General features: G+C 39.9%; 1 protein-coding gene across 1 annotated transcript in view; it reads right to left on the bottom strand.

The window, feature by feature from the left end:
* LOC142396550 (inactive phospholipase D5-like) overlaps positions 1-16,649 on the bottom strand; it is a 58,819-nt gene that overhangs the window by 17,152 nt on the left and 25,018 nt on the right. The window contains exon 2 of the mRNA XM_075479428.1: positions 7,385-7,521. Within this exon, the coding sequence (XP_075335543.1) occupies positions 7,385-7,521 (137 nt within the window). The remainder of the gene's footprint in view (positions 1-7,384; positions 7,522-16,649) is intronic.

Raw genomic sequence — 16,649 nt, 5'->3', positions numbered from 1 at the left:
CATGTTAATGTTACGTATTTAATGATGGCAAATGACACCTTGTGCCTCTGAAACACTCAGAGTACCAGCATGGGATCACGTTGGAAATCAAAGTGTACCTGAGTCAGCTCCTGGCATCTGATATTAATTATCCGCTCTCTCATGAGCTGCCCCAAGGTCTGGCTGTGCAGCAGTGAGGACATTAATACAGGTATCACAGGAGCTGCTGGTGCTCTGCGCACTGTGTACTCTCATTTTAGTTTAATCATGGAGGAAAAGGCTGTTTTTACAGCAAACACGCAAATATGTAATGTCAGTCTGTTATCTAATCAGTATTTCTTTTTAAATAACTCTTTGTGTCTTTGCGTTTATGCAAATTGGACAGCTGTCAAGCATTTGATTGGGTTGTTCCATGTCGATCAACTGACTCTCATTACTGTCTGACAAGTGAAGCACACCAAAACCAGTAAAAGTATGGCTCCTTGTTTAAAATTCTGGTTGCTCTGGTTTTGGAAACGAGTTATTCTGTTTCGTTTCATTAACTTTGCTTCCTGCGGGGATTTTCTCTCTAAATTCTGGCCGACTTTGCTTGTTTGATGTTGTGCAGAGATTTGTTTTACGTCTGATATTGTACATGTGGTGTGTTTTCTGTGCCTGAGCTCTGGAATGAGCAGCAGCAGATCTTTTTATGTTTAAACTTAGTCTAATCTGGATTAGAAAAAGTTTTCATTAAATGAACACTGTGTCTCTGAATTAAGTTGCATCGCATAGATTCAAACTTACTAAATAGTAAAACCAACTAATGCAACTGATCACAATCCAGCCCTGAAAATGGAATCTTTCTCATATGATGTATACATATCACATCATTCGTGAAGACATCTTTCTAGGAAAATTCTGTTGTTGGTGTTCTTTTTGATATAGAGCTACATTAATCATGTTAGGATCATTTAACAAACACAATCATACACAGTGTAAAACACAACAATAACAAAAAAAAAGAACATTAAGCCAAAGGATCTGATAAGTGAATGATTACAAGGTGCCACAAGCATCATAGACTGTACCTGAACATGTTCACACAGGTTACATTGTTAGCACCAGGTCTGTCTTTTATATTTCAACTACTACATGAGAGATAAAACTGAGTTACAGAAGCTATTGGAAGTTGACGTCACGACTTCGGTGTCTGTCTTTCTTTAAAAAAGTGCATCTCAATGCATTAATCTAAAGATAGCTGGTAAAGAGATATTTGAACAACTAATGCAAAGAGTGCAAATGCTGTTAATCTAACCTTTTTTTTACATTTTAAAGCACTAAATCCTGTAAATCTGTCAACGTGTTACTGTTCTCTGTAGTGTAGTTCTGGATTTTTGTGGTTGATTAATGATGATAATAGAAGTCGCTTGAAAGCTGATAGAAAGAAAGCGTGTACACTGACAAATATTTTGAGTCCTGAGGCAGTCAACTATACACAGATTTTGGGGATGAGTCTAATCTGGCTCTCTGAGCATCATCTGTGCTTCTCCACAAAGTGGCTCCAGATCAATACTAACACTCTTATCATCCGTCTGTCACCAGGCAATTATCCATACACATAAGGGATGCATCAGACTGATATGATTGGACAAGAGGGTATAAGCTACGAGCATTTTGTTCTAATAACCAGGAACCCTGAGAGGGTTCATGTTTTTAAAAAATTCATCAGAGGGGAAAGTATGTATTGATTAAATGATATAAAATTTTAAATTTCTATGCTGCAACAAAGGTCTGGTTGCTGATTCCTGTTTAATCAAACATGCATGCAAAAACGGATCAAGTGAGAAACTGCAGACAACCAGCAGAAGTAATCTTAACATTACAACAGCAGAAAAACTGCTGAGTCATTACATATGTTGCTACAGGTTTTAGAAAACATCTTTAATGGTGAAAGCGCAGTAGTGGCCACAAAGCAGGGGAGAGGGGGTCCTTGTATTTAAAATCAAAATTAAGTAACTTAACAATCAGTCACAGTGTGAACTCGGACAAATGCCACAAAAGGGCTCTACTCACATTTACTATAATGAAGTACTACAAGTACCCTCTGGCATTTAGGGTGTGTGAGCACGAGCAAGTCTCAGTGCACCCCCATTATTGCTGAGTTATACCTTTTCAATTTTGCAGGAAACAAGCTTCGAGCAAAATTGCAATAATTATCCAAACATCAATCAATGTATGTTTTTGGACAGTGGGAGGAAGCCAGAGTAGAGAACCGACGTATACACAAGAGAACATGCAAACTCCACACAGAATGGCCCCAGCTGGGAGTTGAACCTGGAACCCTCTTGCTGTGAGGTGACGGTGCTAACCACCACACCACCAAACTAATTTCATCACTATAAATGCCAACAACGGTCTTTATATGGAAATCTGATAGCAAACAATTCTGAAATTGGTTTGGATTTAACACTTTAACTGTAAAAACTCCTGTCATCCCAAACAGAGAGCCAGTAACAGCAGATGAATCTATTCATCATCTTCCTCTTCCACCATCTGGCTCACCCTCCCCGGCCTCATATTCATCACTCAGCTTCAGACTCCCCTCAGAGGAGGAGTCCCATTCAGCTTTAAAAGTCAGGATTACTCTTTCAGCCTTAAGAAAGTGAGGAACGCCTGGTGAAGTTCTCTGAAAGGATGATAATGGCTAATTTCAGGAAGATGAGGGAAAGAGTATAAGGACACAGACATATAAGGAGAGAGGGGGAAGTAATCCAAGGCTGAATGTTAAATCAACGATAAGAGTCTAATGGTGGAGAACCAGTAAGAAGGGTAGGGAAGGAGAAAGGTATTGCTGTATCAGCTCAACGCCTGCTGATACGTTACTTTCACTCTGGACCACAAGGACATACTGCAGTGGTTTTTCGATTTTTCCTTCTTGGGACTTTCATTCTTAGAATTTTGCATAGACTGTAGAATCTTGCCAAAGTGTGGTTTAAAGAAACTTTCAGAATAGCATGGTTATCATTTTAGGACAAAGGAACGCAGATCCATTATTTTTTATTGGTGTAGCTGTACCTGTAATCTTTTAATTAACTAGAGAGTTATATCTCTATAAAGTTCAGTACTGAGATGATAGTTAACACTGGTAGCTGTTACAATGGCTGACAAACTTAGGTTCAAATTGCATCCAGGACAAAGCTAAGATCTATACAGTACAGCGAACTGTGTGACAAGATTTGTAGAAACATAAAAACTGAGACAGTAAAAAAGCAGCAGCATCTGCTCTTTTTCATGTTTTATTTTTAGTTTATCCTTAGACCTCCCTGTCCCAAGCCAAGTCCTCCAACTCTTCCGAGGGGACACCAAGTTGTTCCCATGCCAGCCAAGTGTTATAATCTCTCCATGGGTTCTGGACGTTCTCCAGGTGAGACGTGTCCGAAGCACCTCCCCTGGGTGGCATCCAGAAGGAATCCTGACCAGAACCACCTCTACTGGCATTTTTTATGTGGATGAGGAGTGATTCTACTCTGAGACCCTGCCTCCTAACCCTATCCCTAAAGTTGAGGAGCTCGTGAAACTTGCATTTGCAATCTCTCTTTTTCAGTCACCACCCTCAGCTCATGACCATAGTCGAGGGCTGGAACGAAGACTCACTGCTAAATCAACACCTTCTCCTTATTATTCAGCTCTCTCTTCACCACAACAGACAGGTACAACATCCACATCACTGCAGACTCTGCCCCAGAGGGGGCAAACCTGGAGTGGGAAATTCACCCTTTTCCAACTGAGGATCATGACCTTGGACTTGGAGGCGCTAATTCTTATTTCAGCTCTATCGCACTCAGCTGCCAACCACCCCAGTGTCTGCTGGTGGTCTCAGCTCGATAAAGCTAATAGGACTACAAAATCTCCAAAAAGGAAAGAAACAAACCTAAGCCGACTGAACTAGAAACCCTCTGGCCATCGGATGCACCTGTACTATCTGTTTATCTACCAGACTCTTCTCTCTAGCACCTCAGCATAGATTTCAAACTCCCCTGCCTATGCTTCCACTGCAGAAGTCATATCAGTCGGGTTGAGACGTATTCTTTCTACAGCTGGACTACATCCCCTGTCATGGTCAGCAGCACCCCATCCCCACTGTAAACACCATCGCTTCCCCCGCTCTGAGGCATCTGATGATTTGCCAGAGCCTCACCAAACTCCTCCTCCCACTTACAAGTTTTTGCCTTGGAAACTGCACGACCCACATTTTGTTTCTTGGTATCTGTCAGCTGCCTCCGGCGTCACACAAGCTAACCAGGCTCTCAGGGGGTTTTCAACCACAAGCACCAAACACCTGGTGGGGGCCAAGAACACAGCCAATTCGTACTAAACGTCCCCTGCCTCCCTTGGAATGTGAGAGGAGTTCTCTGTTGGAGATGGGAGCTGAATTTAAGTGACAGCCTTCTGTCATTCAGGGTGAAGTTACTGTTGTGCGAATGTTCCACATGATTAATACAGAATGAATTAATACATTAATTCATTCACACAACATGAAAGGAGAGCCATAGTAGACACATATTTACTATGCATGCAAGATCGGCTATACACCAAGACAGGCATAACACCAATCATTAGATTTCTTTCCCCAAACCATTAGATATTACTTTAACAACTGTTCTGTGGCTGTGAGAAACACTACGGAGGAGAACAGGGGCAGCTGAAACTGCTGAAAAGGATTTTTTTTGGCACGAGTGGCCTTTATCGGAAAGTTTCTTGACAGGAAATGGGACAGAGAACGAGAGAGAGGGGAAGCACAGGAGCTTTATTACACTTACAGTAACTAACCTAAAACTTTTCCCTTTACTTACTCACTTACTTACCTGGGAATACTGTATTAGCTGTCACCTCTATGCTGTCAACACGAGCCAAATCACTGTAGTTAGTATTTTTTCTCCTCCTCTTCGTTTGTCTCTACGGAGCCCCTTGAGTCTTAAGGTGAAATATATTGGGGTGTCGAGAAAGCGTGCACCCGTTTTAAAAAGCGCGCTCTCATTTAACCAAACCGTGCTCTCCTTAAAATATAGCAAGCGCACGTTTACCTAAATCGTGCGCTCGAATTACTAATGTCGTGTACTCGCTGTAATACAGTCGTACTCACGTTATATCCCTCGTGAGCACAATTTACTGAAACGTGTCTTCACTTTGTAAAGTGCGCGCTCATTTAACCAAAACGTGCTCTCGTTGAAATACAACGTGCGCACGTTTACCTAAATCGTGCGCTCGATTTAGTAGTTTCTTGCTCTCGTTGTAGTAACAAAGTTATATACCTCGTGACCACAATTTACTAAAGCGTGGTCATGATTCACAAAACGTGTTAACGTTATTTAAGAAATGTATAGCCTAATTAAAATTAGCACAAGTAAGCAAAGCGTGGCCACGATTCCACACTCTCATAACATCATGAGCCAAATTTACCAGCAGGATATGATTCTTCACCATTTTGAAATGGACTTAATCAGGGTTTACCATGGGCTAGGTATGGAATACAAGAATATTCTTTCAACCTTGGCGTCCAGTCATGGCATCCTCATGAGCCTAGTTGACTCAAAGTACTTCACACACCCTCACCTGTTCTCAAGGCTGCCTTGTAAGGCGCCCAAGTCAGGGCTGTAGCCAAATGAAAATCCTAAAATATTTATTTGCATTCGTTAATTTTTTTCCCAGGATGAATTGAACAGCATCCAAGACACATGGAATGCACATCGCATCCGTCCGTCCAGAAACCCAGGTGTTCCGGCTGGAATACCGGATATAATGCACCTGGCTCCGCATCTGTGGGGGGCTGAAGATCATCTCTTTCCTCTCGATGAAGCCAATCTGACCGTCTGCAAGTGGAAATGCACCTTCCTCGACTCCATACCATGCGACATCGATGTATTTGATTTTTGCACAGGCATAATGCAAGAACGAGGGTTACAGTTGACAAACAGTCCAGACCAAGCACTTGATTGAATTATACATTACATTAAAGACATGGTAGGTAATCCTGTTCAGAAACACATTTTGTAATACTGGGTGAAATGGTCCGTCTATCCTGAGAGAAATCTATACAAGATGTATTTAGAAAAAGGGACGAAAATAATCAGACCTCTGTGGCAGCTGCAGGACTGAGAAAAAGCTGACCAATCCGAGATCAGCGTCCCGCTGATCTCGGATTGGTCGCCTACAAAAAACCAATCAGATGCCTCTGCTTTCTGCCTGCGCCCCCCTCTGCCGGCTCCCTGCTCCATGTGCGCATGCGGTTCCACCGGCTTTGGATGAAGCACTGACGGAATGGGGAGGGGGGGGTGGAGCTTAGAGGAGTGGACACTTTCGAATCTTGCTAGCTCTCTTGCTAGCTCTCTAGGATTACCTACCATAGCTTTAAGGGACACTGTTCGTCCCATAATACTTGCTTAGGCATACATTCGCCATAGCACAATGCACTTACTGTTCCATTCCAAGCAACTTCCAAATAGATTAAAAAGGTGAGATGCTCACACTGTAATGGTAACAGATTTCGTGGCCACAATTAATACAACGTGCGAACGTTTCAAGCAATTTGGATTTATTGTTGCCATACAGAATGTCGTGGGCACGTCTTACAGATCGTGGGCACACTTTTGTTTATTGTGCTCACAAGGTATATAATGTGGGCACGACTGAGGGGCAGTGAGCGCACGGTTTTAGTAAGACGAGCGCACGGTTTATGTATACGCGCGCACGCTTTATTTAGACGAGCGCACGATTTAATAAAGCGAGGGCACACTTTGAAAAGTGAGAGAACGCTTTCTTGAAACCCCCTGAAAAAGATATTGTTTGATCTCCACCGGGCTCCGTATGTCTCAAATGTTGAATTGAAATAAGACAGCAGCTAATGACTGGTGGAAGATCCAAGTATCAAAGTTTGAAAAGCACTATTTATTTAAAGAATGAATTAATGAATGATTAAAATGGGCAATAGTCCGATTTTTTTCTTGTACATTAAGTTTGTTAAAAAGGTGTTTCTTTGGAGGCTGTTAATAACAGTTCATAGAAAGAAAGAAAATCAAAACAAGAAAATTGGAATTTGTGCATCTCTACTAATAGTATTATTAAAATCCTGTATGAATGGTTCTCAGGATTGCCAAAGAAGTACAGAGAAAATCTTGAAGCGGTTGCTACAATAAAGGAATAAAGAGGAATAAATGGAGAAATGTTCTTCTATTACACAAAATTATGTTTGTTTTGCTCAAACACTTATTTTGGTTTTATTTCATGCTTCTTTCGAAACATTCAAGTAATGAAAACACATTTTTTCAAACAACTGATTCTATGGCAGTTATTTGTGATAACATATCTCAAGAAAAGAAGGTTTGGAAACTTCTGACACTAATTGAGTTTGTGATGCTGCCGTTCTCACCTGCAGTTCTTGCTACAGTTCTCCTCGGTGATCCCATCCGCGTCGTCACCCCAGATATCCACAGCTGAGAAAATCAACGCCACCAGCACAGCAAAGCAGCACACCAAGGCAAAGATCACAATGCACTTTTGCTGAGACTGCAAGAAAGAGAAAGAAAACAACATAGATTGCAAAGGAGCATTTTCTGCTCTTCAATACTACTGAAAAAACAAAGCCAAAGTTCCCCAACCTTGGCCCCCATTAGTTGGCTGGCCGACAGAACTGATTTAGTGCTCAGCTCAGCAGGTCATGACATGATGGAGGAGAATTTCAGACAAACATGTAGGTTCATGTATGACCTTGTAAGTTCAGACCGACATATAAACATGAAGCGGGATGGAGAGGGGCTGGAAGAGAGAGGACAAAAGTAGAGAGCAATGACAGAGATGGAGGAGAAAGAAAGCAATAGTGAAAGCAAAGTGATCCAACACAAACTTCAGCTTTGCTGTTATTTTTAACCATGAACACAACATGTTTTTACTAATCCCAAATGATCCCATATGGGTGAGGAGGAAGAAGGGGTCACCATGTTCTGTAAGGTCAATGAGGATGCAAGGAGACAGAGTTCCAGATGTTACCTCTCACATCAGCTGTGATCCACACGTGACTTTTACGGACTCAACACCATCTCTCCTTCAACTATTTTAACTAACATTTTGCAGCACTGTGAACTCCAAGTGACAGTTGTCTAATATCATGATAAATATAATGTACGATATATTAACTTATTTAACATATCTAGATATTGTGTGCATAATCAAAATCAAAATATTTGTGAGAACACTGGAGAGTATGCTAAAGTTGTTGAAACAGATTAAACATCAAATATTATAATTGTGATGATGTTTTTGTTTAGAGAAACTTCCAAATGGAAATGTTGCTGTCTGTACAGAAAAAAACAAACAAACAAAAAATCAAACAAAACAACTATTTGCTGTTAGAAAATAAAATGTTTTATATCAGAATTTTCTTTTTTCCCTGTATGCTAATCTACTCTGTACTAAAATAGCCCCATGGTGACCAATTACATGAAAGAAAATGAAATGTTTTGATCAAACGAGACCTTTACAAAAAGGGAACCCTATCCACTACTGTTGACAGGAGGTATGAAAGTGCTCATATTTCTTGCTAAGATTGTGTCCAAGGGGAATTGTGGACCTTTTGGAGTACCTGGTGGCAAACACAGAACATAATGGTGCAATGCTCTTTGTAGCACAATGTAACATACCTACAGGATAATACCAAGGATGCAATTTACTGGAGCAGAAATGTGAAGCAAATATTGGGCATTTAGAACAGTTTCAACCTAAGAACTATGAAAATCCAAGAATAACAGACTAAGTCCAAACATTTGACTGGCTACGTTCACACCGCCAGTCACATTATTTCAATTCCCATTAAATACACATCACATTTGATGGTTCACAACTTGCAGCTGACTGCTCACTGAAACGACATATATATGCACTGGATACCATTTTGCACGTGTCATTTGTGTCAACAACGACAAGAGAAAACATATTTGTGAGACCACTCTAGAGATAAGGTTGAGACACACAAATTCTTCAAAAATGGAAGCTTTGGCAGCAAATTTACTTTTCAGCTCTAAAGAATAGCAATGTTTGTCTAGCTGCATCGGAAAAGTTTGAGACGGGCAAGAAAAGTTACAGCAGTTGCTTGCAGTGTTGTAGTAGTGCTGCAGATTTATGACGACAATAATCAGTGCACGCTTATGAGAAAAAACCTAAATGGAACCAAGTACGAGAGTCCTCACTCATGTTGCATTGCCATGTATCAGATATACATCCAATCCAGGAGCACATACTGAGGTAACTAAATCAGACTTGGAATTTATTTGATAATCAGTTTTCTGTGTCCACACAGCCCTGAAAAATACGAGTCACATCAACGCAAATATGAGCTACTCCAGCCTGGTGATGTGAACATAATCTAAGAAAGCTTTCATTCTGTCTCAATTGCCAACACACGGCTCAGAGTCTTCGAACAAAAACATTTAAAAAACTTGCAAAAGCAAATGCTGCATTCAGATGACTGTTATGCCCTCTCACAATTTCATTTTGTCTCGAAATGCCACAAACACCATCAAATGAGTGAGATTTGTGGGAACCAATGGACACAGTGTACAACAGAAAACATTATGATAAGCTTAAAACAGTCTTATATTCTAACTTTCAGTGTTCTCCCGGACCAAACAGAGTGGAAAGTATCACCTGCGTATGGATCCAATCCTGATATGCTTCTGTAGCTACGTATATTATTTTGTGCTGATTGAAAAGCTTCAGGTCTTTGCCCATAGGAGAAAGAGTCAGTGTCATGATTCCAAAAAGCTGTGTTTTCAAGGTGAACACACACGATTTTATAATTAAATTGAAGTAGCCTGAAAGGTCTGAGCAAAACATAGAGTTTCATATCACTGATGAGTATTAATGATTATAGACTATTGTTTCATTTTTATTTCAGTTTTCATCATGGATCATATCTAGTTGTGGTATTGTAGCCTCAGGGTGCTCTCACCTTTTCTTTCAGTTCGGAGAGCTGATGATGTACAGTAGATTTGACCCAGTTACTGGGAAATGCCGCACGTATTTGTGAAACAATAACAAATGTATCCTGATCCCTTTTAAATCTGCCAGAAGAGCCAAAACAAATTATCCATAAACACAGCAGATCATTAGCACAGTCAGCTAAACTCATTATCCTCAGAGACGGATCTCATATCATACACAACGACCTCTATGAATAGCAAACACAAAGCTTTGGTTATTTTAGTGTGTATATTGTAGCTACAAAGATTAATGTCCATGAGCTCTCATATGGGAATTGAATTAATCTAGAAAGCAGCCAATGGAGTGTTCCCAGTGAGCTAAAGAGAAAGTAGCAGGGAGGTTGAAGAGAACTTGAAGCTCACAAGCTCACATAAACCATTTCTTTGAGCTGATGTCTGACAGGGGAATTGCACCGGCGGGTGGGTTTGCTCAACCAAGTTTCAATCCACTGTATCTCAGGCTTTCTGCAAGGTTGCCACTTGAAGGTTTAAAGTGAATGACCTCCCAACCATAAGGCAGCTGGTTCACATCCACGAACCTGATTGGAAAAATGAAGGTCACAAGAAAAAAAAAAAAACTCATCTCTGCCATTGCACTTAAAAGAGGCACACACTCAAAGGTTATATGGAGGTTAAATCAAAACTGTCAATCATCTACCAGACTACAAACCAGACAATACAGCACGAAAGCAATTACATGTGAAGGTCCACCTGTAGGAGAACTACATGCCTCCAATTTTTCCAGTATTTGTATTTTTGTATTTTTATTTTTGTCTGTCTACATTCCACAAAATCTGCAATCACTGATTCTGATGACTTGTGTATTTCTATTCTATTTTTATTTATTCATATTTTAATTGATCCTAAATTCTTTTCACTAATTTATTTTATTCTTATTCTTATTTCTCCGCTTTGCACAGCTGAGCGTGTTGCAGTATACATTTCACTGCTGGTGTACGTGTGCAGCTGCATGGGACAAATAAAGATTCTTGATAGTAAAACAATGCTGCCTGCTGTAGCCTTCCCATACGTTTCAATTCAATCTGAGCACTGATAGATTCTCAGGATCATCTCTAAAGTACTAGTGGATAGTTTTTAGTAGTTTGAAGTTGCATCCAATTTTGGTGGCATGCTAAAGAAAATTACAATCTTCTGCCAGAGGCTCAGATAGCCTTGACTGACATTCAAAATTAAAAGGGTCATAAATAATATGATTTAGTGAAATTGCTTGCTAGCTGTTTTTAAAAAGCTCCCCGGAGTCCATAAAAAAAAAGCATGTGAAAGGTGGATGGCACAGAGCCAGACACATCCCAGCACACTGTTTCTGTCTCCCTGCTTGTCGTTTTCTTTGCACACAAACACACACAGACAGAGGTGAAGGCCAGAGCAAAGAAGGTGGGTGTTTATATTCTTACATCAGAGGCTGCAGTAAAAATATGCTGTTGCCTCTGCAACTCTACCAAATCTGCCCCTTGCTATCTGTTCAGGGTTCAGATCATTCTACTCACAATAGATGGAAATGAAAAATCTGCTTTATAGTGTTTTAAAAAAAAAACAACAACTATTTTTATGTATAATTTGGCTTTGTAGAAATGTTGCTGAATAAAGTGTTGAAGTAAAGCAGGGGAACATCAAAAACAATGCAGTGCGCTGACAGTGAAGATGACGCGGAAGCAGTAAAAACCCCATGGCTTTGGAGGCTCATTAAAGGAAATCTTGAAGAGCGCCCACAGAGAAGCAGAATGAGCTTCTCCACAGTAGAGTCAGAGAAAAGTGTCAGGGCCCCAATTATCGTCACCTAAGTGGATGACACAGACAAAACCTCAACAGCACAATAGGATCCCGGGTGAACAATCAACAACATATCCTGGTTTGACTTATTCAGTGGGCGCTGCAGATGTGTGGATCTAAGGAGGGTCTCAACAAGCATGGAGTCAAGGAGAGCTTTGTTGTCTGAATTTCCATCAACAAATGCACTTTTTTTTGTTTGTATGTTTGTTGTTTTCCCTGATAGAATTTTTGCCGTCAAAATAAAATGTATTTAGGGAAGACTTGAGTCCTGGTTCGCACTCTAAGACTTTATTTGATGACACATTCTTCTAAATTTGTCGGCTAGACCTTAAATGTAAATCAATTTAAGAAAGAGTGTTTGATGAATGTGCCCTTGATGTGTAATTTAGTGTTTCACTGTGTCAGTTTTAGACCGCAGATGATAATATTATGCGTGGCTGTTATGTGAACTGCCGGCCACGAAACAGATCAAGTAAGTTTAAGAAAGAATGAGCAGAGACAAAAATCACAAGAACAAAGCGCTGAATCAAGAAAATAAAACAGTAACACAAATGAATACACCCACACTTCAACAAAACCCTGTAGGTGGGTGCAACATTGCCCGATTCAGAGTGAATGTCATGGAAGTGCATCTCCTCCTTTCTACTGTAACTTCATTGTGACCATGTACTGTATTATATATATTATTATTATATATATTGTAGTCCTGCAGCACAGCACTGATGATAAAAGTTTCCCTTCTCACTTCAGCCCATTAACTTTGTTTAATCTTGGCTGGACTTTAGACTGCAGTCAAAATGCAGAAAGTCTCTGTCTGCAGGAACCTACGTTCCTTGTGAAAAGTCCCAAGGACTTAAAAGTATTGGGTATTTTTGGTTAAAATGTGGCTTTTGTTGCATATTGACAGTTAAATAGGCTTAAACAACCATAATAATCTAAATAACCTTGAAGATGTTTGCGAACATCATTGTAATCTGTCTATGAAGAGGAAACACAGTGTACAGGAAACAAACACCAGCTCTGAGGGTTCACAACGTACCAGAAGGTCTGAGATGTACTTTGGACCCAAACAATTTACAGCTCCAAAGACCAACAAGTAGTATTTTAAAATCAACACTTTGATTGATAAGATAGAATGGACTGATATGATCAACTTCTCCGGTCTTAGTTAGGACTCGAGCAGCAGCCTGCTCGAGTTGCAGCTGTCTCATCGATCTTTTAGGCAGAACTGTAAATACACTGTTACAATAATCAAGTCAACTATAGATATTTGCATGGAGCAGCTTTTCTAAATCACTCATCACATTAATCGAATTAGTCTTTTAATCCTTGAAATATTCCTCAGGTGATTGTAGGCTGACTTCATAACTGACTTGATATGGCTGTTGAAGTTCAGCTCTGACTCCAGAATCGCACCCAGATTTCTGGTTTGATTTTTAACCATTCCTCCTTGGCTCCAAAGACAATGACCTCTGTTTTCATCTTTTTTTAGTGCACCTCTCTGGTGTATGTGTGCGGATTCTACACACTATGTTCTGGCTTTTTCATCCCTTCCATCACCCTCACTGTTTTTCTCCGCGTCACTTCATCAAGGCATTGTATATATTTATTTGTGATGTGCAAACTGTCCAAAGGAACAAAACAAATAAAACACAGCAAAAAAATAGTTTACCTCATCCTAAAAAAAAGCAGATGTTTCACATAGCTCACAATGTATTAACACGTGCATCAGTTGTAATCACAGTTTTGTATGGGGTTGAGTCAGTTGAAGAATCCTGAGTGTGCTTTGTTGTTTTTTTTAACATATCCTCACCTTGCTGATACTATGAACTGCTGAGAATTGTTGTACATTTCTGATGTTATCGTGACAATTGAGTCAGAAAGCACAGGAGTTTGAACTGTAGTGTTGTAATACAGTGAAAGAGACATCAGAAGACATTTGAAGTCAATGAAAGTGAATCTACTCATCACAAAACCTCTGGTTAGTGAGGCAAACATAGATGATGTCACAGTAAAATACAACTACAATTGTCTTTTGTTGGAGAAAAACCTTTCATCTGTCCAAAGACATCAGCAGTGAAAGTCAGGCTTTGGTGTCAAGCCATCAGTTCAGGGTCTGGTTTTCAAGTAGGGACATTTATCTGTATGAAGCAGAAAAGCTTTCCCACATACAATAGACCTAAAATTAACTCAGTATAATGAAGTTTTCATCTATCTTTTATGTGGGTGCTGTACCAGACTGTGCTTTGTATGGAGAGGTTTCTATTCAGCTGTGAATTGTGTCTCACGTTTACCACATTTCTCCTCATTGTCAACTATCACACACAGGGACATTCTTCTGAAAAAAAAAAAATCAATAAAACAAACAAAATAAACATCTGTAAATTTAAAAAACATTATGGAATATTTCATATTTCAGTTTTAGAAAATCTAAGACTGTAGATGATGTTCATGTCAATCTGACCATGAATAACTTCATAAGATATTTTGATTTACAGTCCATCATCAGATTTCAGCTCTTTATTTAATGCAAGTGTTTTTTTCTTTATTTTGTATGCTTGATTCAAAGAAATGATCAGTGATGGGTAATTGTTGCTGATTCATACAGATGTGTTGTTTCTAAAGCCTGCTTTCACCTACTAGGTCTTCTTGTTTTCTATTGTTTTGTGGAATTGTTTGTAGAAACTTGAAAATTAGTAAGTGATGTGCCACATATATCTGCTCAATATTTCTGAAGTCTGATCATCATAATGATCAATACCTGGTATTTTGGGTGGTAAAGACAGTTCATCAACAGCCGTCCCTGCATGGCTTAAAGTGCAAGAAACGGTCAGTAACAGTGAGAACAAGCTGCACAAGATCATAAAGGTGAGTTTGTCTCTGAATTTAAAGTGACTGAACGCTCAGTTTCTTACAGTACCATCACATGCCAGTAGGACGCGTTGATGAGTGGCAAGGGAGGACTCTGCAGGGGAAAAGTATCACAAAGCATCACCTCACAGCGTTGATCTGTCTAAGAGGTTAACATTTATTGTGTTTTCAATTTTTGATGAGATGATGATACCACAGGGAAAAACTAGTAACAGCAATCAGCTGCTGTTTAATGCAGAGCCTGTAATGCCAAACATTTACCAGAGACACCAACTTTATACGACTATCTAAGTTTATGTTGCCCGCGATCAATGCAATTTATGATATTGTGTTTATGAGCCATTGGGTCAAGGTGGTTGATTACACTGCTTTTGACATTCAAGTGGAGCAGGAATATGCAGTTTACTGATGACCAGACTCTGACTGCTCAGAAAACCCCAGACATGACTGTGCAGATGCAGACTACACTGCATTTACATTCAAATGTGGATGATTTGCCTAAATGATGTGGTGCATGCTGGGTGTCATTTTGATCTGAAATCTCTAATGTGTTTGTCTCCTCCAATATTTCTCGGTTTCACACCAAATAACAGCAAAAACAACTAAACTAGGTAGGAGTTGGTACTCTAACACCACTGCTGTGCGAGTTTAGGATTTACTTTTAGGAGCACCTCCAGGTCGTCGGCAGTCAAGAGGTTGTGGATCCTTGTGTGTATTCATGTACAGTAGATTTTGAATGCCAGGGGTGCTGAATGACTGACAGTAAGTGAGCAATATCTGACAGCATGTTGTCACGCTCTTCAAAATTGAGTGCTGACGAGGCAAGTGTCTTGATCCCTTAAGCAAAATGCAGGGACAGCAGCTCATTTCAGAAAAATGTCTGGTTGCTCTCTCTAACAAGGTCTCTTCAGCTATCTGTGTGTTGATATAAGCAAGGTTTCATAGTTATTCTAGTCATTATACAATGTTTAATGTTTGACTTTGTCCTGTGTCCTGTCTCCTCTACTTCTGTTTCTGTTTCTCTTCTCAGTATACTCACTCCATCTTTACTCTTTCATTTATCGGACAGAAAAAAAAGAGTGTATTTTCCAAGAAACAAGGTAATGCATGTTTCTGCACTGTTAAGTGCATCCTCCAGTGACAACTTCACTGGAGGATTTATGCATCTACTGCAACAGCCAGCAGCTGGTTAGTTTAACATAAAGCCTGGAAATGGAGGAAGCAGTTTATCTGATTCTGTCTAAAGGTAACAAAAGCCAAATACTAAAGTATAGAAAATAACAATTCATAGATTTACTAGGATTTATGTGCTACTATCAACTAAACCTTTTTTTTAATCAATTCAAGTTTAAACTTGGTTTAGTCATATGACAAACTCCAGTTTTCACCACATATCCAATCAAAGTGACAGTCGTCACTGTTTAATGTTGGATTCATGGTGTAACCGCGTTAAGTTGCAGTTCTTCCAACAGAGGCTCCAAAAGGCTACCAACTCTATGTCGGTGTTTATGCTTGCTCGACAAAAGTACAAAGAAAATGTATTTCTTCTTGCTGTTTGTTCTCATTGCCAAATTTTAAATTCTCTGGCCGCAGCAATAATCCATTCGCACATCTATGAACAGCAAGCTGTCTCATCTGATTTCTGCTGACATCATTAGAGAGTCTCAGGAGCCCACAAACCCCGTGTGCTGATGTTGGTGAGCGATTCTCCTCAGAATTAGAACTGAATGAGTTCATGTTCGAGTTGAAGGTGTTCTTCTTGGACGGATGTCACAAGTGTCCTAAGTTTATTTTTACAGTCTGTGATCAAGGTGACAGGAGTGTTTCACTGCAGGCTGGAGGTACATGATGTTATAAAAGCGGTTCCCTAGAAATACATCAAAGCCCAGGGGAAGGATGTGGAAAGGCTGTTCAAAGACCTAAACTCTGATCAGCAAACGTTCATAGTGAAAGTGTTTACATCTTTAAGGGAGATACAAGTTCCAGATAAAATAGTGT

Source organism: Odontesthes bonariensis, chromosome 2, assembly GCF_027942865.1.
Source record: "Odontesthes bonariensis isolate fOdoBon6 chromosome 2, fOdoBon6.hap1, whole genome shotgun sequence".
In the NCBI taxonomy this organism is placed as follows: domain Eukaryota; kingdom Metazoa; phylum Chordata; class Actinopteri; order Atheriniformes; family Atherinopsidae; genus Odontesthes; species Odontesthes bonariensis.
This window is presented reverse-complemented; position numbering and strand designations above follow the sequence as displayed.